This window comes from Phaethon aethereus (assembly GCF_964289735.1).
Source record: "Phaethon aethereus genome assembly, chromosome: 1".
In the NCBI taxonomy this organism is placed as follows: domain Eukaryota; kingdom Metazoa; phylum Chordata; class Aves; order Phaethontiformes; family Phaethontidae; genus Phaethon; species Phaethon aethereus.
The window spans coordinates 52,823,819-52,848,050 of NC_138575.1; the positions used below are offsets into that span (position 1 = coordinate 52,823,819).

General features: G+C 50.9%; 1 protein-coding gene across 1 annotated transcript in view; it reads right to left on the bottom strand.

The window, feature by feature from the left end:
* The window catches only part of NTN4 (netrin 4), a gene marked incomplete at both ends in the record, with an annotated part of 44,827 nt that extends 40,672 nt beyond the window's left edge, over window positions 1-4,155 (bottom strand). The window contains one exon of the mRNA XM_082009851.1: window positions 3,682-4,155. Coding sequence (XP_081865977.1) covers window positions 3,682-4,155 — 474 coding nt within the window. The remainder of the gene's footprint in view (window positions 1-3,681) is intronic.
* Window positions 4,156-24,232: the final 20,077 nt, after the last annotated feature.

The following is a 24,232-nucleotide window of genomic DNA, read 5'->3' on the forward strand; positions in this document are numbered from 1 at the left end:
CTCCCACTGCCGTGGTGGCCTTCAGCTCGGGTGACTGCAGCGCGGTGACACCCTGCAGCCCCCCACGCAGACCACTCTCCCAATGCCTCCACCGCCCTGGTCCCACTACCACAAAGGGAAGCCCAGAGCTGCTGTACTACAGAAGAAAGATGAAAGGCATCTCCCAGAGCCAATTCAGCATCTCTCATTTCTCCACAAGCTCTGAGCTCTGGGTCTTTGAAATGAACCCAGGGTCTTGGCAGTTTGCTTTCTGTGGTATCATAAATCTTCTCAAAATCAACACCATGGCACAGTTATGATGAGGGAGGATTTTTGTCATAAGGGTTGCACTAGGCATCTAAAGAATGAGTCATGAATGTGAGGGCAGAAGAAATGCAAAAAGCCTGATCTTTTTTTTCAATCAAAACTGAAGCAGATACACCTCTGTGCCAAATTAACACAGGTGATTTATTAAAAGAGGCTGGAAGATCGAGCACTGTGAGCTTCTGCATGCTGCTGGCTGGAAAGGGGTCTTGCAGGCACCGTATTGATCGACAGAAACGCGGGCGGATCCGCGCTGCCTGCTCTCCGCTGAGGGCCAAAGCCAGAAACCACCAGCCCAACCAGCCGCGGGTCTGTGCCAAGCCCAGGTGCAGTTTTGGGGCGAGCTGCCACCTCCGGAGGCCTCCCGAGAGGCGGATTGCTCATGCAGGGGGACGGGTGGCAGTGGCCGAGCTGCCAGTGGCGTGCGGAGACCCCCCCCCTCGCCCCCATCTCGCAAAACCCTGCAAGCCCTGACTCTGTGCCCAGAAATGCACACGTGGCGTCGACACGCTTGAAGCGGGAGAAAGCGGTATACAGGCGGTGTGACACACAGCTGGGATCACAGCTTGCAGTTGTTACGTCACAGTTAAAAAAACTCTGTAAAGTTAAAAGAGAAATCCAGTAGCGCTTGCAGAATTTGTGTTTTGGCTTTAGAGAAAACTGCGGCAACTGAGCTGCAATTAAATATTACCCTTCAGACTCGGACTTTTCAGCTGACTGCGTAGTTGAAACCACTGTTTCAAGTGAAATTACTGTTTCCATGTGTTTGAAATTAGGTGCTACGAGACGTGGGAGTAAAGCACAATATAACTCCAAACAGAACACAAAACTCTGATGTTTCTTTAGGTGAGATACATGTTGCTATTGGCAGTTACAAGTAATTGCTGGAATGTAGCACACTGTAATAAATTAAATGTGATATTTGCTAAGCATGCAGGCTTGCCATCTGGTCACCAGAGAGCTGCTGTTATTACTTTGCAGGTAAAAAGTGGTGTTTAAGTGCAGGGAACTGAAGTGTGCCATATAAATAAAATCTTATAAGCTCCAGCCCCTCAGACTCAACATTTGTTTAAAACCTGGAATAATTAAACGAGCTTGACATTTATAGCTTCTTTGCAATAACACAGACAATACCAAAAGAAGAGATCCTGCAGGAGCAAGCTCGGTAAAGAGCCTGTTTTTCCACCATGCTACTGTAGATGCATCAAACACCACCAGATTCCTTTTCTTCTTGAGACAGGCATCAGTTTCTATGCACTGCACCTTGATCCTACTGTCCCCACACATTGCCCCAGCCTGCAGAGGAGCCGGCCTGAGCTCAGGATTTGCAGAGGTTCTCACCAGGCTCAGCCCCCATCCTGGTGTGCAGGGACATCTCGGGGGTGACCGCAGTGAAAGCTGCACCAGGGTGCTAGCTACAGGGGACCCAGCACAAACGGGGCAAATACTGCCCTGAATGATGCCCTGGGTTTCTCATCCCTGAGACCGATCCCTGCGAAAGCTGAAAAAGGAGTGTGCAAGTCAGAGTACCCCAGACGTGTCCCACTGGCTGGCCTGAGAGCTGTAGATTTCAGTCCCTGTCTTGTGTCCCAGGCTGGCATAGCCTTCTGATTCAGGTGGTGGGACACAGAGGCTGGCAGAAGTGCTGAGGGCCTGGAAAATTCCCAGTGCGGTACGTCCGACCTTTCTTTTGTAGGTCCCACCCTGTAGCTAGTCCCAATTCAGAACCACAGAATGGTTTGGGTTGGGAGAGGCCTTCAAAGATCAGCTAGTCCAAACCCCTCTGCCATGGGCAGGGACATCTCCCACTAGATCAGGTTGCTCAAAGCCCCATCCATCCTGGCCTTGAACACTTCCAGGCACGGGGCATCCATAGCTTCTCTGGGCAACCTGTGACAGTGTCTCACCACCCTCATCATAAAAAATGTCTTCCTTATACCCAGTCTAAATCAATTTCAGTCAGAACAGGCCTTGGTGAAAAGTCTTTCTCCATCTTTCTTATAAGCTCCTTTATATATTTCATGGTGAAAGGCAGCTTTTTGGAGGCACAAGCAAAGGGAGGCAGGAGAAGAGAGGAAGACAGCACTTTCTTGCCAGCCATCTGATTTAAACCCTTTGCTGGGCTAATCAAATAACCATCCTGGGTCTGCCTGGCAGGACTGGAGAGCCTTGTTTCTGAGCAGCTTCTCCTGGAATAGGACATCAGGAGCCTCCTGAGACGCAGCTAAGACATGCACTTTGGTGAACAAACAGCTCTCGGCATTTCTCCAGAGAGTGGCTTCCTAGCCAGAACACGGCTATAGGTGACCCCAAATGATTGCAAAGGTGTCTGAACAGGTGATTTTTCTAAGGCATGAATGCTGGTCTCCAATGATCAGGCTTTCACCTCAGAACCAGTTCTCAGCAGAAACTACAATGATGTAACTGACCGCCTGATTCATTAATCAGATTTTCTCCTTTCTCTGTGTTAGGTCAGAGGGGAATTTAAAGTTTGATTAAACTTCGACAAGCTCATTAAATTAGGCCACTAGAGGGAGCAGCCTTTAAAATCCAGAGCTGGTCACTGGGGACATCACCCCACCAGTGGGGACCCTGGAGGGCAGCCCCATGGCCGCGGCTCCCAGGGGAGGCTCTCCAGCACCGCAGGACAGCTTAGGCACCAAAGGGAAGAGTATTATTTGTACCACCTCCAAGTGCATGATTTGTTATCTGCTCTTTCTGATATCGAAGACAAACTTTTTCACACCTATTTTTCCTCTTAGCAAGTGTGATATTTTTCTTCATTTTTTCATGCTCATTTCACATGAGAATAAGTGTGCACAGGGAAAAAAAGATTAAGTATAAGGTTTCTTAATTACCTGGCTAACATGACTTGTGGGAATGGTACTTCAGTGGGGTCAGTAGCTACTCTGAATGGTTAACATGCTTACTTCTCAGTGAAGGCAGTCACTATTCTAAAGTGAATCTGGTGACCATTAATTTTAACATAGTTGTATTTTGGTCAAAGTTGGACCGATTTGCATGGTCCCAAAACCACACAACTGCAAGGACTGGAGAAGACCGACAAGAGAGACGTTGCCTTTGGCTTTCCCGAGGAATCGGCAGCACCTGCCTTGTTTGCAGTTGTGCGGGGGGTTTCACCGGGAGAGGAGAGAAGAGTTTTCCGGAAAAGAGGGGGATTACGAGCTCAGCAAAGCGAGAGGCAGCGCGGTGCCTACATCACCTTGGAATGGATTGCGTTAATTCACTCTGTGAAATAAATTCGATGGCAAAGGATGCCGGTGCAGTAAAATAAGAAGCGTAAGCGCTGGAGCAGAGATTGCAGAAGGAAAGGGGGCTGGAGCGAGGGCTTTCTTTTCCTGACCTCGGCAGACCTACCTCTCCTCCGGTGCAGGGGAAGGGACTCGAATATCTGGAAGTGCAAATGGCTCCTCTCTTCCTCACGTCATCCTCCAGCCCGAAGGTGGCTGAGCAGTTAGCAGCAAAGTATTTGTAAGGCTTCCACGTCTCCCCGAAGTCCTGGGAGCGCTCCAGCACCATGGCGGCCGGCCTGGGCGATTTGAAGACCAAAATCAAGTGAGTGAAGTAGAAGGTGGCTTCCAGGTCCAGCTGGATGGTCTCGCGGGGGGCGTCCTGGGCCGCCTGCCACCAGGTGCGGGGCAGGCGGAAGGGGGAGTCGGCCATGGCGGCGGGGGGGTGGGCCAGCCCCGTATGGGCCCCGCTGCATCGGCCGCAGGCGGGGCGCTTGCAGCGGCGCTGGGCGTCCTCGGCGTAGGCGCAGAAGGGCTCGGTGGCGTGGCGCCCGCAGGCCGTCTCCGTCCGCAGCGCCCGCCCGTGCGCCAGGTTGCCCATCTGGGGGTTGCAGGCCTTCTCGCAGGGGCTGCTCGCTCCCGACGCGCTGCCCAGGCCTGCAAGGTAGAGAGCGGGGGGCTGAAGCCGGCTCCCGAGGTGAGCGCACCCCACCCCGTCGGGAGCAGACGTGCCCCGCGGCATGTTTTCGAGGACACTGCCCGCGTCAAGACCACGTGCCACTGGTACCTGCCGAGCCCCGGCAGGGCCGAGGGAGAGCGCGGCACCGCTGCTCAGCCCTCCTCTCCATGGAGCTCCGTGAAACAAACCAAGAAACCCTCAGGGTTTCCCTGCGCCTGGGAAAATCCCTACCAAGAGCTGCCGAGCAGAGCAGGCCGCAGGGAGGAGGGATGCCTGCACCTCGCCCTCCCGTCCCCAGGGACCCAGAGCAGGGCTGACCCTTCGGGGCAGCGACCGTGGTAATGCCACCCCTGCCCCAAGGCCTCCAAGGGGGTCCCGGAGGTCCTGGGGAAGGGGGAGAAAGGCACAGGAAAGGCAGGCTGCCGGCGACACCGGGGCAGCCGAGGCGGCGTGCCGGTGGGAGGCAGGGAGACGGCCATGGGGAACAGCAGTGCTGCGCCCCAGCTCATGTTGTGGCAGATCAGGTGTCAGGAGTGCAAGAGCTGGTAGGAACATCTCCAGGTAGGAATCTCCTGCCACTGATGACCTTGAGTCTTCACCCTCTTTCCCACCCCTCCATCCCTACCCCAAATCTCCCCGCAGTCCCAAACTGCTGCTGAGGTCACGGTTGAATCGAAGCACCGGTTAAGTTTTGGAAGCCTGTCACTGATGTGTGTAAAGCGGGGCGGGGGGGAGGAATAAATCCTTGGTTGAAATGTCGCTGGCAAGCTGCCTCACAGCTGAGGCTCTGTGGTTTTTGTCCAAGTTTCTCTGGAAGCCTTGTCGATTTAAAAATCCACAGTTAAAGTGTCAAAGAAAAATAAAATCACCATGGGGTTTGGCGTGAAACTATCTGCAATGTAACCCTCCCGGCACAGGAATGTTTAATTAGCAGCTCTCCACCTCTTTATTAATAAATATAACAGTAGGTCAAGGCCATATTTTATGAACCATAACTGTTTAACATAAAGAAAAAAAGTTCTGATGACTTGGATGTGGGCAGGCCAAATCATCTGAGGTGCATAATGTTGTCTTTATCACTGGGCCAGTCATACACAGTCAGCTTTGTGCACCAATTATTATGGCTTCTTCATGGCATTTTTGCTATGTCCAAAGGTCGTCTCAGTTTAGTATCCAATAAATCCTTTACTTGGGGTTTATTCAGCTTTTGTCTACAGTGTCATAGTTGCAATTAAGCTATATTGTGCATTAGCAGAGACTAAGCCTTCAGAGCCTGACAGCATTCCCCACTCTGCTCCTTAAGACGAAAGACCCTGGAAACAAAACGTTTCTAGCACCAAAGGTCTATACAGGCTTTCTATACTGATCACTCAGAACAGATGTGGACCGCTGCTTGTTATGCACCTATTATAAAGCATTTCTGAATCCAGCCTCTGGATTCCACCAGGTAAACAGTCTTGGGAAATTTTTAGTGAACAAGAAATGCTTGGTCAAGTTAGCTTTCTACAGAGACCTGGTAAAAATATGTCTGAGAGGATCTACATTAACTTTGAAGAATACGTTTACTCTAGAAAGGTAAACAAACAAACTGTAAAATTAATGTAATATCACTTACATCTCCTGAACATCCTTTTCAAAGCGTTGTGTAAACATTAACGAACCTACGCAGCTCTGCTGAGGGGTAGGTAAGTAAGTGCTATTATCAGATTATCAGTTAGGCTTGCCACAGGTTGGCCTAATTTATGTCTTTGGCTGCTTTCCTGGATTCTTTGGCTACACCTAACAGCGCAGTTAGCCGCTAAACAAATAGACGAGCATTTACTGCGGTTCCCTCAGCTGCGGGATTGCAAACCAGATTTGGGAAGAGGTAAACAGTCAGTACCCCGAGACAGGTCGAGATTATTGTTTGTGTTTATCGAGTCCTTTTGTTTCTTGCACACCACTGATTACAGCCCCGGGGAGGCAGCAGCGGAGGACCTGGTCAGTGGGAGGTTTCCCGCTGACTGCGGTGGTGGCAGGGCTCGGCGTAGCTGTCCCCGGGCCGGGGGCAAGGCTTTGCCTGAGCCTGGCTACCAAATTCCCACATGAGACAGTGGGAGCTGAGGGTATTCGATTGCTCCCAGTGGTGTATTTCAGCTCCTGGCACGCTCCAGCCCGGATCACACACTCGTACTGGCTGCAGCTGTTCTCAGGCCAGGCATGGATGGTCCCTTCCTCACCTGGGGACAGTTTTGGGGCCAGGGACCTTGGCTTCAGTAGGATTTGAGATATGCTGCTGGCACGCAGACCCCACTTCCCGTCCCAGGGGCAGGAAGGGGGGAGAGGAAACCCCCTTTGAAAGGGTGTTTGTTTTCACTTGAATTGGAAAGAGTTGCCTGACGGAGGCAGAGCACCGCATGTTATAAAAAGTGACAGCTTTCTAGTGTAACGCTGGCTGCCACAGGAATTCAGTTAAAGGACAAATGAGAGCATAAAGATTTCCACGCCGTCAGCCCCAAGTTCACGGCTGCTCTGCCACAGCCGTGGAAAAGGTGCTTTCCCTTACTTGCACTTAATGAATCTGCCCAACTAAGTACTCCCATTCCCTATACTGTACATGCCACCGCACTGGGATCTTCAGCAATGAGTAAGAGCATGCAACGAATACCATGACTCACCTGTAAAACATCCATGGAAAATCATATGCTTCCTGCTTAAGCATTTTAGCAACACTTGCCTTGTGATGTTTCGTTTATATCTTGTGCCTGATTAAATGTTTGTTTCCCATCTGTGTTTTTTCTTCTTTTTAAAGAAGAAAACTGGCACTCAGCTTGTGACCGGCCGAGGCGGCGTTACGCAAACTGTTTATGCACAAGTCTCTCCGCTGTGGCGCGGCAGGACCCCGCTGCGGGCCCGACTCAGCGCAAAGCCTTTATGCTGCGGGAAGGGGCTTTGATAACCCTGCCTTGCCCTGCCCGCCCTGCCTGACGCCCTCCGCACCCCGACGGCTCGGAGCCCGCAGCGCCTTTCCTCCGCGTCGCGCCACTGCCCCCCGCACCGCCCCGGCCGGGGCAGCCGGGCCCCTCTCCCCCAGCACCCCCCGCGCTCCGGCCCCCGGGCGGAGCCCCCCCGGCCCCGGCTCCCCCCCGCGGGGCAGCGCGGCGCGCCCGGACCCCTCTTTGTCTACGGCGAGGGGCGCTGGGCGCAGCCCCGGCCCCCTCCGCGCTCCTGCGCGGCTACAGGGCGCACGGGCGCGCCGCACCCTGCGCGCACAGCGCGTGCGGGCGTACGCACGTGTGTGCGGACACGCGCCGGCACAGCAGGCACGCACGTACACGCGCACGGGCGCGTATACAGATACGTGCGTACAAACAGGCGCGCGCGCGTGCGTAGCGCGCACACGCGTGTGCGATACCCTATGCAGGCGCGCGCCTACGTAGACGCGCGCATATACCCCCCCTACACACACACACACGCACGCACACGTGCATGCACACGCGCGCGCCTATACGCACAGACGGCCCCGTACCTCCCGCGTACCCCTGCGGAGGACGGACGAGGCCGAGCGCGGACGGCCGCCACCCACCTGCAGCGGCGGCGGTGCCCAGCAGCAGCAGCGGCAGCAGCGGCGGCAGCAGCGGCAGCCCCGTCCCGCGCCCCATGGCCGAGCGCCCCGCGCGCCCCGCCGCCCCGCGGCGCCGCCGGCCCCGCGCGGCATCAGCGCCCCGCGCGGCACCGGCGGGCGGGCGCGCACCGCCCCGCCGCCGCCCGCCGCCCCGCGCCGCCGCCCGCCGCCGCGCCCCGCCCCTCCCCGCCCCGCCCCTCCCCGCCGGGACTGGTGCGCGGGAGGGAGAGCCCCGCGGCCCGAGCCCCGCCGCCGCCCCGGCCGGGGGGGGCGCCGGCTGCCGATCCCGGGCGCGCTGTCGGGCGGAGGGGGCGGGCCGCAGCCTCCCGCCGGCCCGGCTCGGTTTGAAACGAGCGTCCCGAGAAGCCACCGGCCAGAGCCGCGTTGCTTAAAACTTTGAAGAGGTTTCGTGTCGGGTTGGCTCTTTCCCGGTAACCGAAGGACTGCGCCACGGCGCTGCGCAAACGGGGGTTTCCCCTCCTGTCCCAGGATCTGGCGATCCGTGGCTTTAGCTCGCAGGTTTTAGCGCCGGCAAGTCCCACACGGTCTGAGCGGTTTGATAGCACCGGTCGCCAATACCTCAACAGGAGTCTTGGGCGCTGAACATCGGAAAAGACACGGTTGTGACTATTTTTCACCGCCGGACTGTCACCTTTTTAGGTGGGACATGAGGAGAGCAAGGGTGGGATGCTTCTGAGCAGTCGCTTTTTTTACTTACCTGAATTTAACCCGGGAGGTGAGCATGTTGCAAGTGTCACAAAATGTTTCATACTTCTTTTGCTGCACTTTGAACCGGGATTACTTAAGAAGGGCTCTGTTTTAAAACCCAGCATGATGGTACCTGAAGGCCACCGTGCTGCCTTCTGCAACGCAATGCCGCACATTCGGGGCTGCTCAGGGTTATATGCTCACCAAAATGCTCCCTGAGAGGTATTTAGTCTATAAGCTGATAGCAGTTGAACATCTGACTCACAGGACGTTGTTATCTCTATATCTATACCTTAAAAGGTACAGGTAGGCCGATCATCGTCATCTTTCTAATTTTTCAGTGCTGACTTACATACCACTGAGAAATGTTTTGCTCGCGTTGCTGCTGTCGTGCTCTCTGCCCTCCGGATGAGCGCGTCTAGACAGGGACTTCCAGCCCCCAGGCACCCGTCGAGCCCCTGTGGCCACTTGCGAGCTGCTCAGGGGCTTGTCCTGCAGCCCGCCTGTCATGGCGAGGGCTGCACCCACATTTCTGAGCCCCCTCACGGCAATGTCTGTGGAGGAAAAGGATGTTCTGGAGGATATTTTCAAATACTGTGTTCAGTTTTGGGCCCCTCACTGCAAGAAGGACATTGAGGTGCTGGAGTGTGTCCAGAGAAGGGCAACGAAGCTGGTGAGGGGTCTGGAGCACAAGTCTTATGGGGAGCGGCTGAGGGAACTGGGGTTGTTTAGTCTGGAGAAGAGGAGGCTGAGACCTTATTGCTCTCTACAACTACCTGAAAGGGGGTTGTGGTGAGGTGGGTGTTGGCCTCTTCTCCCAAGTAACCAGCAATAGGACGAGAGGAAATGGCCTCAAGTTGCGCCAGGGGAGGTTTAGACTGGATATTAGGAAAAATTTCTTTACTGAGAGAGTGGTCAAACACTGGAACAGGCTGCCCAGGGAAGTGGTGGAGTCACCATCACTGGAAGTGTTCAAAAAACGTGTAGATGTGGCACTTTGGGACATGGTTTAGTGGGCATGATGGTGTTGGGTTGAAGGTCACACTTGATGATCTTAAAGGTCTTTTCCAACCTTAATGATTCTGTGATTCTGTGATTCTATGATTTCTGCCTCACATCTCGCAAAAGGATGATGTGTGGCTGAGGAATCGCACAGCTGGGTTGCAGCAGCCACATCACACAGGGCTAGGAAAGGGAAAGTGCAAGCCACTGGCAAGGAATTTATCTTCATTGTAACTCATCACTCATAGTTTCTCCTACATCAAAATTGCCAGGTGATAAGTGTGCTGTAGGGTGATAAGTCTGCTGTAGGGTGATAAATCTGGGTGGACCCGAGCAAGAGTTCACACTACTGTGTCAACCCATTTAGCATCAGGAGCATAGGGCAAGTTGAGATCTGTGAGCAGGAGGAGTAATTGTCTGGAAAGGAGATGAAAGGGCTGTTTGGGGCAGAGGATGGCTCTGGAGATGGCTTCAGGAGGGAAGGAGATGATCCGGACAGAAAAACTGCAAAACAAAATCCTGAGGGAGGAGATGGATGGTGGCTGGAGAGGAAGACAGCAACCAGGCTCTGGCTTGAGTTAGAGATGAGAGAGAAGAGCAGTGGCCAGTGGGGGAAAATGGGAGGAGAGAGAGGCTACATGGTGGGTAAGGAATTGCTGGGATAGGAGAGGGAAAGGGCATGTGGTAAGGACATGCTTACAGCAGTGGCAGGGGCAGAAGGTCTGATATTGCTGGAACAGATCCATTGCATAGAAAACTGGAGAGCATCATAGAATCACAGAATACCAGGTTGGAAGGGACCTCAAGGATCACCTGGTCCAACCTTTCTTGACAAAAGCATGGTCCAGACAAGATGGCCCAGCATCCTGTCCAGCTGAATCTTAAAAGCGTCCGATGATAGGGAATCCACCACTTCCCTGGGGAGATTATTCCCATGGCTGATTGTTCTCATTGTGAAAAATTTTCCTCCTGTGTCCAGTCGGAATCTCCTCAGGAGGAACTTGTACTCGTTACTTCTCGTCTTTTCCATGTGACTCCTTGTAAAAAGGGAGTCTCGATCTTCTTTGTAGCCACCCTTTAAATGCTGGAACATGGTGATAAGGTCTCCCCTAAGCCTTTCTTCAAGGCCGAACAAACCCAGTTCTCTCAGCCTTTCCTCTTATGGCAGGCTTCTCAGTCCTTTGATAATTGATAAGAATGAAGGAAAATTTCCAGATAACCTCAGCTAGGACATCCAAAACTCAGCTGAATTATGCCAAAAATTAAGAGCTGTTGAACTGCCCTCACCTTGGTAGCATAAGCCTGCTCCTTTGAGGTGCCACTGGCCCACATGCCTTGGTCCCCATAAGCCAAATAATGGGGTTGCACTTTCTTTCCTGCCTAGCAGCTCTGCAACCTGATAAAACACGCTTTCTCTTCCTAGATGAATTTGTCTTACTTATTGGACGCCACACAGTCTGCAACTCTGGCCATGGGCAGCTCAGAGCCTTCCAACAGCCCCTCGTGGCTCTTGGTCACCCCATGGGACCTGCACAAACAAGCGTCTGTAAGTGCACCCAAGCTGGTGGTTCAGAGAATACCCCCTGCAGAGCTGTGCATGGCCACAAGCTGTGGGCATCTTCCAAGGGCAGGTGTGGCTGCCTGCTGCTTCCCAGGGCTGGCGGGAGTTCAGCAGAGGGTAGGAAGCACGCAGAGGTGTTTCAGCACAGTTTTATTTTCTTTGTCTGTCAGTGTTGCCTCTTTTGGTGCTGGAAGAGAAAAATCACATAGTTACAAGAAGAAGAGTGTTCACCTCTCCTCAAACTTTCTTCAGGATCATAGGCTTTTGGGTGTGTACTGTACTGCTGGTTAAGCAAGAGCAAGAGATGTTTCCAGCTGTCATTCCCGCAATGTGCTTGTAGGTAGCGAGGTAGACGGAAACGCCCAGAAATGTGAATATCACCTGCCTTTGGTGTTTGCGTTTCCCGACTGCATTTAAGAATTCTTGAAAGAGTGATGATGTTCCCTGAATATACGTATCCCAGTAAGTTAGAGTGGAATAAGCAGGGGTGACAGGCCCAGGGGATGGCCTCTGCCCTCTCAGAGACGCTGAGGAGGTAACTTGGAGGAAGGAGCAGAGCCTGCTGCTTTGGCTTTGGCAGAGGTCCCCAAGGGCGTGATGCCACCCCTGGGGAGAGGCAGCAGGAGCCCTTTGGCCTTTCCTGTCAGGGTGAAATCCTGGCCCCTGAATCAGGTGATGAGAGAGGATCCTCTGCAAATCTCTTCCCCCAAGCCCCCTGCCAAGGGTAGGGATGAGCTGGGATTAACATTTTCAAGTCAGTGTGTGAAGCTAAGTTTAGAAGCAAACCATGGGGGGAATACCTCACCGACTGCCCAGTCGGAGCCGTCTGGCTTAGACTATTGTCACAAAAATCTCAAAAATTGAAAAGATCAGATTTACTTTTTAACTAGAAGGTTGTTCAAAGATCACCATTTTCTCTACTGGCATCTGTGTAAGTATGCAGAACTCCTGTTACAGTTTAACAGGAGGCCCTTGGGGCCGATGCGGTCCTTCAGACATGCCTGACTATTTTAAGTGGTGTCACATGTGCCATCCTGCGCCTGCTCCTCCACGGACTGGGCATGGCCCGTGCGGTTCTGTGTGGCGAGCAGAGGTGATACCCAAACGGAGCATCGCCCTTGGATGGGAAGATGAGAGGCTGGAGGCTCCTCTCCACCGAGGAGCATTAACTGCGGGGCAGCAATTCCAGCTGAACGATTACTTATGCGCTTGAGCTCTGGAGATGCTTATTTTTAGTGAGTTATTTTTCATTGAGGAGTCCTTTCAGGTGTCCTCTGAGCAGGACTGGGCGTATCTCACACACTGCTCAGCAGCAGGTTGCTGGTGGGAGAGACGGGGCGAAAGGATCCCCCCTCACACCGGTGCAAAGCGTGTTGTGTTGTGCAAGAAAAGCTGCCAAGCTCCTGGGCAGAGTCCTACTCCATGGCAGTTGTGCCTTGCTCCGTCTCGTTTTCACTGACCTGTTTTGCCTTTTCCCAACGTTTTGGGTGACCAACATAACATATTGAGTGATATGGTACTGGTCCTTTGCTCTACTGTGTGGGAGATGGTGATGCTACTGTCTCTACGACGGATCTACTGGATTAGCGGTCCTTTTGACTTCAGAGAAAATTTGGCTCATCCAGATCTGGTGGCTGTTGCTGCTTTCAAGAGATGATCCCCTCCTCCAGCCATGAACAGAGGTTAATTCACCACATACACATTTAAACATGTTAAAAAGAGCTTTGTTGAAAAAACCAGAAATTTGTTTGTCTCAAGAAAAAATATGGTCTTGATTCAAAGTCCACTGAAGTCAATGGAAGTTGACATCTGATCAATGGATTTTGGATGGGGTCTGAGGCCACGTCCCTCTTGTCTGTTTTGGTACCACATCTTTAATCCTTTCTATTACAACCTGTTGTTAAGTCTTGCACTTTTCCATTTTTTTTGCAAATCACTGAAAATCTTCCAACTGTCATCAAATGAGCAATGAAAACATTTCACTGACTCATCATATTTTGAAACAGCTTAATTCCTAAGTTTTCTGTGTGAAAATAAACCAAAGGATAATCCAGAGCGATAATTACTGATTAGAGCTTCGCATTTCCTTGTTTAACCTCCTGTTAAAGCTGAGTTCTGATATAAGGCATCACCCTACAGACAACTGGAGAAAATGAGGGAACCAAAGTGCCCTTACTTTTCGCTGTAGCCAGTGATCAACTTTTTGGATCCAAGTATTTTGCATGTTGCACCAGTGTGCACGCAAGAACGAGAGCACTTCCATGGGATTTAGTAATTGGAAGTCAAGTCACAGAAGCTTTATGGCAATGATAGCACTGCTCTTCAGAAGTCTGTAATGAGGATGGAAAGGACCCTATTTCTTCCCACCATGGGGAAAAATGCAAAAGGTCAGTAGGGAACCTGAAAAAGAGAGGAAGAAGAAACCCTGGAGTTACTCATTGCGGTTCATTTTATATGGGGCAAAGCTGAGACCGTCGCAGTCTTCGGGTAGACTTCTGCACATTGCACGTGACAGCAAGTCCCTTGATTGAGCACAGAGAAACCCATACACTATGTAGTCTGGTAAAGATCTGAATCCTGTTCCCTCGGGATATAGCATTGGTCCTTTCAGTGCACAAAAGGGTCTCCCCTCACCACTCAAAGGGACCCCTGCGCTCCAGCAAGGGTTCATCACCTGCTTGTGAAATTAGGTATCTCTTCCGCTTACAGTCCTCTCTTGGGATTCATGGTAGGGATGAGAGGGTTAAGGCTTGTTCTGGTGTCCAGGAGGTCTGACAGCAGCTACACTTCTCTGACTAACAGCACCAAAATGCTTTCTGACAGGGATTTGTTTTAGGAAGGAAGGTCAGCCCCCGAGCCCAGTGCCACAGGGCTGGGCAGCACACAGGCTTGGATCCAGGTGCATTAAGATTCTCTGCACTGCTAAAAAAACCCAACCCAAACCCCTATTTTCATCAATACTTTTTAAAGATTCTGCTGTCTTTCTGGAAGTAAGGGGTGAGTTGGTGTTTTATTCTCCAAACTAGCTCAAAAACCACATCAATTATTTTTCACGTGCATCTGGTTTTTATCCACAAGCCATAGCTCCAGGCATTCTGAGGTTTGGGGTTTTTTTCCCTCTCTCTCCCCCTCTCTTCTTACCATCCATTTTGGACAAACAGGAATGAAGGGGAATCAATCTGCCCATGTCCCATTTACAGGGGATTCAGGAGGGAGAAAAGCAAAGCACAAGAGAGAAAGAGATGGGGAGGACTTGCTAAAGAAAGAAAAGTTTTGGTAGGCAGTCGGTGTAATTTTTTGCAATAGGACCTGCGCTTGTCGGATTATTGCTGTCACCGTTTTCTTAGCTCCCGTGTAACCTCTGCCCCGCCTCCTTCCCTCTTTTCCTGGGTAATTGATATGCAGATACCGAGACAATGATGAAATTTAAACGCCATAGAAACCCACAGCACCGATGATTTCTACATCAGTTCTCTGCGCCATCCTGCATGCTACAGATTATTAGGAGGATTAACCTGCCAGCTGCTTCCTGAATAACACCTCCGCCCAGCTTCAGCACCTCGTCAGCAGAAAGCCTCCGAAACGCTCCCGGCAGTCGGGGAGGGCAGCTGGGACGGCGAGGGGCGGCGGGGCAGCCGTCCACGGCCAGCAGCGTTGGGGCTGACAGCGGGGCGAGGCCAGGCGCAGCCCTCCCAGGCCCTCGCTGCCTCTTGTTTCAGCCCTGGCGCCTGGCCCGAGAGCCGGGAGCCGGGTGCCGGAGGGCAGCAGCGGCCACAGCGGTGGGATGTGGGGCTGAGGGAGGGCAGATGGGTTAGGCGAGAGCGCCTGCTGCCCGCCTCTCTGCCGCCCTCCGAGCCGTACGGGGAGCTGGTCCGGACGCTGCCCGGCGCTGAACACGCCGCGGGGTCAGCGCGTCCCTGGGGAACGCCTGGCTGGCCACGGCGCACTGCAGCCTGCTCAGCTCCTGGTGCGGGAACGACTGCCAAGCACTGCTCTGCCTCGCCGCCGCTGTAAGGGGAGGCAAACCCCCGGGCCTGGGGTTCCGGGCAGCCGAGGGGGGTGTCCTCTGCCAGCTGGCGTTAAGGCATGTGTGGAGACCGAAACCGCCGTGCCATGCTCCCCTCCGTGCCTTCTCCAGCGGGAAAGGAGGGCAAGGCAGCTGCCTTTGCTCCTGCCTCTCAACCGGGGCATCTGCCAGCAGGACACATTTGCAGGACCTTGGGTGTATGGGGATACAGATGTCGGCGGGGCCGTGCCACTCCTTTTGGCATCTGCTCTTTGCCCTTTGGTTCAGTCCCTCAGCGTCACTCTTCTGTGATCCTCCTCACCTCTGGTCTGCCGAACAGGTCGGGTGCCCTGGGGACCATCAGGGCATCCAGCTCTTCCATGGTGACCTGATCGATGGGAATTTGGTGCCAAAGCGCACGCACAAGCCTATTGCAGCACACCTTACAGAAAGGTAATGAAGCAGAGATGGCAGCAGGGACTCTCAGATGCAAACGCAGAATGAATTTAGAAAATGGGATTAAAATGTAACTTCACAAGTCAGGAGTAGGCACCAGACAATCAGGGCTTCCTCCAGGACAGTGACTCGCTGCTGAACATGCCTCCTCAAGTGGGACCGTTTGAGAACCACATTACATTTGAATTGAACGAGGTTTAATAGCCTTCAGTTACAATCACAGATCATGTGGAGGAAAGACGGTATTAGTAGAAAGCAAGACTGAAAAAAGTGCCTCTGTCTGCCTGATCAACAGGATGAACAGCAATGAAAATCGGACACATTGGGTTTAGAAACGCTCAAAGAAGTATGTGGCAGTCGTCTCACAGCAAACATGGGGAGGGTTAGGTGGTTGTAAATCACTCCCTTCAGGCATTACAGACCAATTTAAATAATGACATTTTATCAGACATAGCAATAAAGGCACTCTCATCGGACTCCATTGAGAAAGAAACAGAAAGGACTGTCAGACAACATGTGGAAAAACACTGACTAAATGATTATACTTTGATTGAATGAGCTGTTGGAATAGAAGGCTCCTCCTTGGGTCCAAGAGGTACCATGAGCATTGGTTCCCTCTTGAGCCTGAGTCCCTTCAGAAAGCAATACAAGGGCTCCTGCCCCACGGGCCAGGCAGGCTTGCTGCAGGGCACACAGGGCAGCTTCCGAAGGTGGGCAAAGCCCCGCACACAAGCGATGGGGAATTTGTGCCGGTGAACCAGCAACAAAGATGGAAGGACCTACGGTCCTGAAGGAGAGAGCACGGCCAGACAGGGCAGGGACATGACCGGCTGCCCTCCTCCTTCTGCTCTGTCTGGTAGAGACTCCACAAAAGTGCAACAGAAATGATGTCTGTCTTGTGCTGGTGGGAAAGCTCTTCTGACAAAGTGTGTTGCAGAAGGTCTTTTGTCCCTCCTTTCTTTGGAAAACAAAGTATCTGCAGCTAGGACATCAGGAAGAACCCAAAGGAGCCAGAGCCTGGTCTCAGAGGAGGATAGCAGCCCTGTCACACAAAGGTCCTTTCTTCTAAGGATTGTACCTGTGCTGGCATGAAAGTCTGGCTTCTAAGTAGCCATAAGCACAGTGGACTTTGCCTCCTGCCACTGTCTTTGCCAATGGCTGTTTCATGGAGGGATGGTCTGGGAAGGCACCTGGTGGCTACCTGGGAGATGCAGAGCACGGCTAGGTAAGCGGGGCCCCACGGGTGTCCTGCTCTGGCCGTTTCTCAGGCTGTATTTGCAGGCTCACAACATGGATTTCAGGTTAATTTGGTTCAGAGGAAGCCTCCAGGCCATCCTTCACAGTGTCAACCCAACCAGTGTGCATCACTCATGTGTCCCAGTATCAGCGAGGAGCAGGCATGTGCTGGATGCAATATAGAACAGCCTAAAAACTACTCCTTTGAACCTGCCCCTGGCATGACAGTAAGAGCAGTTATTGCACATGAATTACTGGTCTCAGCATGTCAGAAACAGCAGAAAGGATTGATGGTGGCACCTTGCCACCAGGTCTTTCAGTCACACTGCAACATCCCCTTCTTCAGGCACCTAAAACGAGCATATGCAGTGTGAATACTTGCAATCTGCATGCACCTTCTTGCTGTCTCTGGTGGGGCATTCAAAAACCAGGCACTGAAAGTCAAGCTGAGCTGGAAAACCTTGGCCTTTTTCCCTGTCCAATCCTTGCCTACTCTGCTTTTTTACTAATGAGAATTGTGTGAATTTTTTTTGTGTTTTTGAATCTCTCTTTGGGCCATCAGCTTGGTTGCACAATCACTTTTACCCGTCCCAGTATTGTTACCTGTGCAGTCTGGTGAGCCCCAGCATGGTGGAAGGTGCCCATTGCACGAGGACTTCCTGCTAGTGCTGCTCCTTTCCGTAAGACTCAAGAAAAAGCCCTGCATTATCTCCAGACACACAAAGTCTTAATTCAGTGTTGCGTAGCTTCATCTTTTTGTTCACTTGCGAGGAAAGCATCACATACTGTTGCTAAGAGAAAGGGAATGTGGCAGCACAGATATGGTGGAGCACCAGGCACTGGATCTGATGGTGGGCTCATGCCTTTTGTGTAAGATGCAAAAAGGTGTGATTTGTCCTGCTGGGTCGACATTGTCTTTTGCTCTATTAGCTCAGGGTCCAAAATGCCACTTTTACAGCCAGCATCTATGGATTTGCAAGGCAGAGTGGGCATACTGGGAACCAGAGGAATGCAGCCTGGAGATGTACCGGAATCTCTCAGGCACAGAGGAGGCTACCGTTGCAGGCACATAGGCAGAGAGCAATCCTGGTGTGCTGGCCATGCCTCCTTTTGGGCTCAGGTAAGTCATGCTATGTATCTGAGCACTAGAGCTCTCATGGCACAGGCTGGGACTGAATTTGGCTGCATTTCTATTACTCCCCATACAAAATTATTAACATTTGTGTGGGTCAATTGCAAAACTAATGGATGTTATGCGGTAGTACCACCAGTGCTTCCTATGATCTTTACATCTAAGGGGACTTAAGCATCCCCACCAGAAAATTAAACATCTGAGATTGTGTATACTAAGGAGAAAGTGAATAATACACAAGGTAAAGAAATGACACTCTTGATCAAACCACAAGGCTGTCTTTAAAATCTGGAGGTCCATCATGTTAGAGAAGTCTGTCTATGCCCATGCCCCTTTCCTTAGCATCAAAATCTCAGCTCAGATGTTGCTTTTTCTGTGGGGTCTTGGCAGCCCTTCCACCCCTTCTAGACATTGTTTTGCTTTCTGCTGGCTGTACGCGCAGGATGACATCATGGCTATTTCTGCTCTCTGACAATAATCTCTCTTTTGATAGGCAGAGGACAAAGCCATTTCATATTTATGATTCCTTGACCCATATGAGACTGATGTGCAGGAAAATGTGTACAGTAAGACCCATCACACTGGGATGCAGTAGAAAGACTCGGTGCCTGAAAGGGCTCGTGCTAGTCTAGGTGCACTCATTACAGTCAGACTTCATGCTGCGGGTTACCGGGTGTGAGTATCACCGAGTGCTGGCATAATTTATAATGGAAAACACACCTTAAAAAGGGAATTTCTTCTTCTGTACATCTAACACACATCTAGCAAATTATCTGGAGAATATCACATAGTCAAACGAATTAGCTTACTGTAAGTTGAAATGGAAGACCACTTCGCTCTTTAAACTAAAAGAGCTCCATAAACGTGGAGCTACAGATTCACGGAGCTCATTCATATCAGTCTGCACTTAGTCTAGTCACCCTTTGGCTGCTTACAAGCTTGGATCACTAGGGAGCTTTTAAACATCATTTTTTATAGGTTGTTCAGTGTGTCGGTGGATGTAGGACACGTACAGAGTGGGAAGATGGCCAGGAACAAGCCTAAGTAACACTATTCCCCTGATTCCGGCATATGTTAAAGATGCCAGGGGCCTCACGACTTTTGGTCTGGTTGAAAATTGAGCAATTAAGCTAAATTAGCCTGTATTAAGCTCTTGCTTACAGCTAGTTTTGGTCCCTTTAAACCATGCTGCAGGCAGCAGTGAAGACATGAAATATCAGCATGGCCAGAAAGAAGCCTGATCTTCTCTGAGAGAGTCCTCCGGGGGGATCTCCATCCTCCTCAAAGCAGCTCAGATTTCCAGGTCCTGGTGTGTGTGCCTGTGATACCACAACATCCAGCAGGAACATGTGGATCTGGAGACATTTTGCAGCAGAGAGGAGCAGAGAGTACAGCTGCTATAGGGCTGGGAGGCCGTAAATGCCTACGTCACTTCTGCAAACGGGTTTTGGGTACTACTGAGAAGTCACCCACCTTGCCTGGGCCCTACATAAGAGCAGAAGGGACTGCCACACCCGCGTGCAGCCCGGTGCGATAGTTCATCTAGGTATTTCAGCATGGACCTGTGGACTCATATAAAGACATTTCAATAGGCAAGCCTTCTTTAAGCGATTGCTTTAAACTCTGCCTGAAATCTGCAGGGTAATTCTGATAGCTGGTGGCTGAAGACCACTTTCACCGGGCAGCTGGCACCTCCTTCAAGTACCACTACTTGATGTTGTGGCTGCGCTTGGAAGGGGACGAAAAAGCGCACAAAAGGAGACAGAAACCAGCCAGACGCTACTTAGTTTGTACGAATGAGACCATTCTATAAACAGCCCTGACACTCTTGCTCACAAGCGTATGTTAATTCCGTAGGGAACCGGGACGTTTTTACAGTTTTTTTGAAGAAGGAGTTCGAGTTGCTGTGTATGCTTAGACTGGGACATGTCAAAAATGGGGGGCTTTGCTCTCTTTTTGCTGTTGCTCTTGACTTAGTTCCCTGCCAGGTTTGCTGTTAAGCCTTAGGTGGGATCTCTGCTTGGGGTCAGCTGGCACAGCTGCCCTTTAAGGTACGATTGCTTTTGGTGCTTAGGTTGGGGAGATTCATCTCGTTCATTTGCTGAGACTGCTGAAGGTCCTTGGCAGACATTACACTGCCAATCCTCAATGTCTCAGTGGTGGGCCCCTGAAATCACCGAAGGTCAGGGTGCTTCTCCAGCACTTCAAGGCCATGGAAGCACCATTTTCAAGAAAATCAAAACAACTACCTAGGACTCAGTCAGTAGCTGTTTTTTTCAGTTCATCATCTGGTCACAAATGTGGTTGTTTTCTCCTTGGACAACCTCAGATTAAACAAAAGAAACAACGCTGATCATACCAGTTTCTTATGCCTGAAATGAAAATCTGAACATCACTGATTTTTGGAGCACGTTCCTTCATATCCTTAGATGTTGTTATTGGTTATGGTCCCTGAAAGTTTTGTTATTTGCCATTTTCAGCATACTGAATTGCCAAGTTCCCAAAGCAGCTGAAGGAGTGAAAGATGCCCTCACCCATGAACAGTAAAGTATTGTTTTGAGTCCCAGGCAGAATTAAACCTCCTTCTCAGGAAAGTATCCTAACTAACCAGCTGTTGGAGGCTGAATTGTTCTCAGTGTTTTTTCTTGCTCATTTAGATTTCCTTAGCAAATTTTGCAGCTTGCTGCAGCAGAGATTGTGCGTGAGAGAATGGCTTTATCACCTGGTGCTCTGGGCACCACACTAGGAAGAACGGCCCATCTCTACAACAATATAGATCCAAGTGCAAAGTAAATGTATATGAAAAGAGGCACGGTGTCAGCAGAAACAAGCAAAAGCAGCACACCCCAAAACATCACCAAAACCGAGAGCAGTGTGAAAGGAGATACGGGTGCAAATGTTTGCAGGTAGAGAAAGGGCTTGAACCAAGGTCTCCTGCATCCTGAAGGATGCATCCTGGTTGCACTGCTATTTCAACTGGGATGACACCAATAGCAGTCAGTGTTGATACTATTACTGCTTGAATTTAAACTTTTACCTTTATCACAAGTGAGTAATAAAAGCTGCTGTGGATATTATGAAAAGGTTTATTCCAGCATTTCCAAGTCATTATTTCTTGTTATAGCCAAATCTATGGGCTTAATCCACAACTATTTTCAGCTACTGCAAACTGCATCTTTCAATGAATGAAAGCTTTGACAGCGATTTTCTTTTCTCCTTATCCTGCACTGATCAGCTGAAACACATACCATATACTTTAAGGAGAAAAAAATTGGTCTGTTTGGTCTGGAAAATAAAAATAAATGAGCTTTCATTTCTGTTGTGTCTTTTCTGGATCTCCTCTTCTTGTTTTCTTCCTTACTATCAGTTCTTCTTGAGTCTCAAACTTTCTCTGCTTTTCCATGTTGCAGCCATCCTTTTCCATGCTTTTGCATCCTTCCTGCCATCATCGTCTTTAATTCCCTTCTGTTCACAAAACCAATCCTACGCCAGTAGCTTACACCAGATAGCTGTCTTCTCCTCCCTGATTTGTCATTCATTCCTGCTCTCTGCATCCCCATCTCTTTCTCTTCCCTCATTCCCCTTCTGCTGTTATCTTTTTTACCAAATTAATATAAGATTGTGTGTAAAAAATTACCCCTAAAGAATATTAGACAATCAAATAATAGAGGAAATGCTCAAGCATGACAGACCATAACATTCCTTACTTTGTGCTATAAAGCATGAGTCCAAAAGCCAAGTGATGTGCGGAACTAAAAAACGTGATACAATCACTCTTTTTGCTTTCTGGCTTTATAAAATAAGCCTAGACCTTGTGGAAAGTGTCCATTGATAGCCTTGAAACCCTTCCTTCACAGGACAAGCACAGTGTCGCAGTGACAAGGTAACTGTCGTGCTTAGCATCTGAAAACAACGAAGTCCAGCAGTGGCGTTTCCACCGTTATGCCCATAAAATCTCTGAACGACAAACATGGGAGTAGTCTTGGCACCGCAGGAGTAGTAATGCAGTTTGTAAACAAATCCTCTGATCATTTCCACTTCTTGCTCAGTGGTTGGATTTGCAGAGCGGTTCTGGCGCATGAGAACGAGGTGTCCTTCGACGGTTACTAAGCTCCAGGTGAGCGGCGGCAGGACCCCAGCACCCAGGGATGCATACGGGATCACACGAACCACCAGTCCTTCGGGCAGCTGTAAGCCACGTGCATGACAGGGACATTGCAGTTCAAAGAAAAACCCTCAGACGTGCGTAGGGTAGATGCTGCTTTGATCTACTGATCCGTCTCGCATGATGAGTCACCTGCTCAAGTCCTGGATCTCTCATGCCCTGACCCCTGTGGTCCCAGTGCCGGGCACCTAGCGCTCTCCATCCCCTTACAGGGAGCACACTCAGGGCAATACGGACAAGAAGGTGGCAAGATGCCGAAAAAGCAGATGACAGGACACTCAGATTTGCAACACTTCTCCCTGTGGCCCCGGTCCCAGTAGAAATTGCATTCCTACTCACTGAAGTACCGCTAAGCCTTTCAACCCTAGTCCTTTGGCTTGAATGTTATGATGCCGGGGGGATTGGGCTCACTGCCCACCGCCAACACAGGCAAGGAATTAATGTTCCTTATGCCCTAAGTCCTTTCCTGTAACAGAAAAACTCCTTAGACAGCACCTAGAGGGCTGTTCACCACCTTGGGAACCCCACTGTTGGAAAGGTGCTGACACACTGAATGGAATCCTCATGAGAGCAGGAGGAATGAACGGGGGAGGACAGAACTCTGCTAGACGGATGGAGAGCTAAGTCTGATCTGGCTGACCAACAACTGAAGAGAAATGCCCACGGTATACTGCCGGCACATGGGTCATGGTATGGTGGTTTGAGGCAGCCCAGTGCACAGCGCAGCTGAGCAAAAGGAAATCATAACTGAATGCCAGCAAAAATGAAATGAAAGAAGAAATGAAAGAAGTTGAGGGGATTTCCAGCTCTAATTAAAAAAACATAATAATGGATAATATAGGAATATTGTAGCACTGAGAGAGCAAGACAGATGAGAGACATCATTTTCCATTTCCAGTTTCTTTATCTTTACAGACCATAAAACAGAATGCGCTGACCTGCAGAGCTAAGATTTTTCAGGGAAGCAAATAAACACATACACAGTTGCATGTGAATGAACAGTCTGTAGCAACAGGCAGGACCAAAAACTTTTTCAAGACACACAGCAGACACTACACTCTGGGGAGTATCTCTAACTATGGTCAAATAATTTCGTGGTTTTCCATTCTGAGCTTACTTGGCTCTTCACCAGGTCTCGGCCATTCTCAGAGATGGGACACTGAATGACTGAATTATGGCTGAGATAATGGTCTTCTTCGGTTCAAAACCAGAAAGCACCGGAAAAGCATGAAGAGAGATAAGCAATGCTTAAAAGGAAAATTCAGAATGATCCAGGAGTTAGTAAGGCTGGGAATATTTTTTATAGCTTTGCGATTTTGGCATTGGACAAAATTCTAAACACATTCCTGACAGATGAGATCCCCAAACATCTGGAGAGATACGAGCCGATAAGAAACGACTTATTCACATTTCATAAAGGATAAATTTAGACATTTCTAACAGCTGGAGTGACTGTGAGACTGGAGCAGAGCCCTGGACGCAAGCCGTCAGAAGTTCAGCGGGGAAACCGTCTGGCAGCCGGGCTGGAGGCCAGGGCTCTACCCGGCCGTCGGCAAGGGGACGGCTTCCCAAGTGCACGGGGTGACAAAGCTTGCCCCACGTCCCGCACGGACCACTGCAGACCTGGGTGGTGGGAACGAGTCCCTGCAGCTCCTGTAGGCCAGTGGTATCCCACCCCCGCTACGGGTCCCTGGCACAGAAAGGTCCGCAGGGGCCTACAGACTGACCAAGGGCCGCTCCGAAGCCCGTCCGCCCCCGATGCGCCCGGAAACCTGCTGCTTCGGGGAGGGGGTTTCTAGCAAGCCTGGCAGGGACACGGGGTCCCCCAGGTCCCTGTCTCATGCTGGGGTCCGGCCAGGGGCTCCAGCAGCCGTGCGTAACCGCAGCCCCCGCAGCACCGCACCCGGCAAGGGAGGGGGCAGCCGGGACAAACCTGGGGCCACGAACTAGGAGGTATTTTGGCACCTTACTGCCCTTGCCTAAATATGCCCGAGCTCCTGGAAACCAGGCAGGAGCGGGAACACCACAGGACAGACGGCTCGGCGTTTTAATGGGTTTAAAATAGGTTTGAAATCAAAGAAGATGAGATCCAGTGATCCGACGTCGAGTGACGTTCCTGAGAGGCAGCC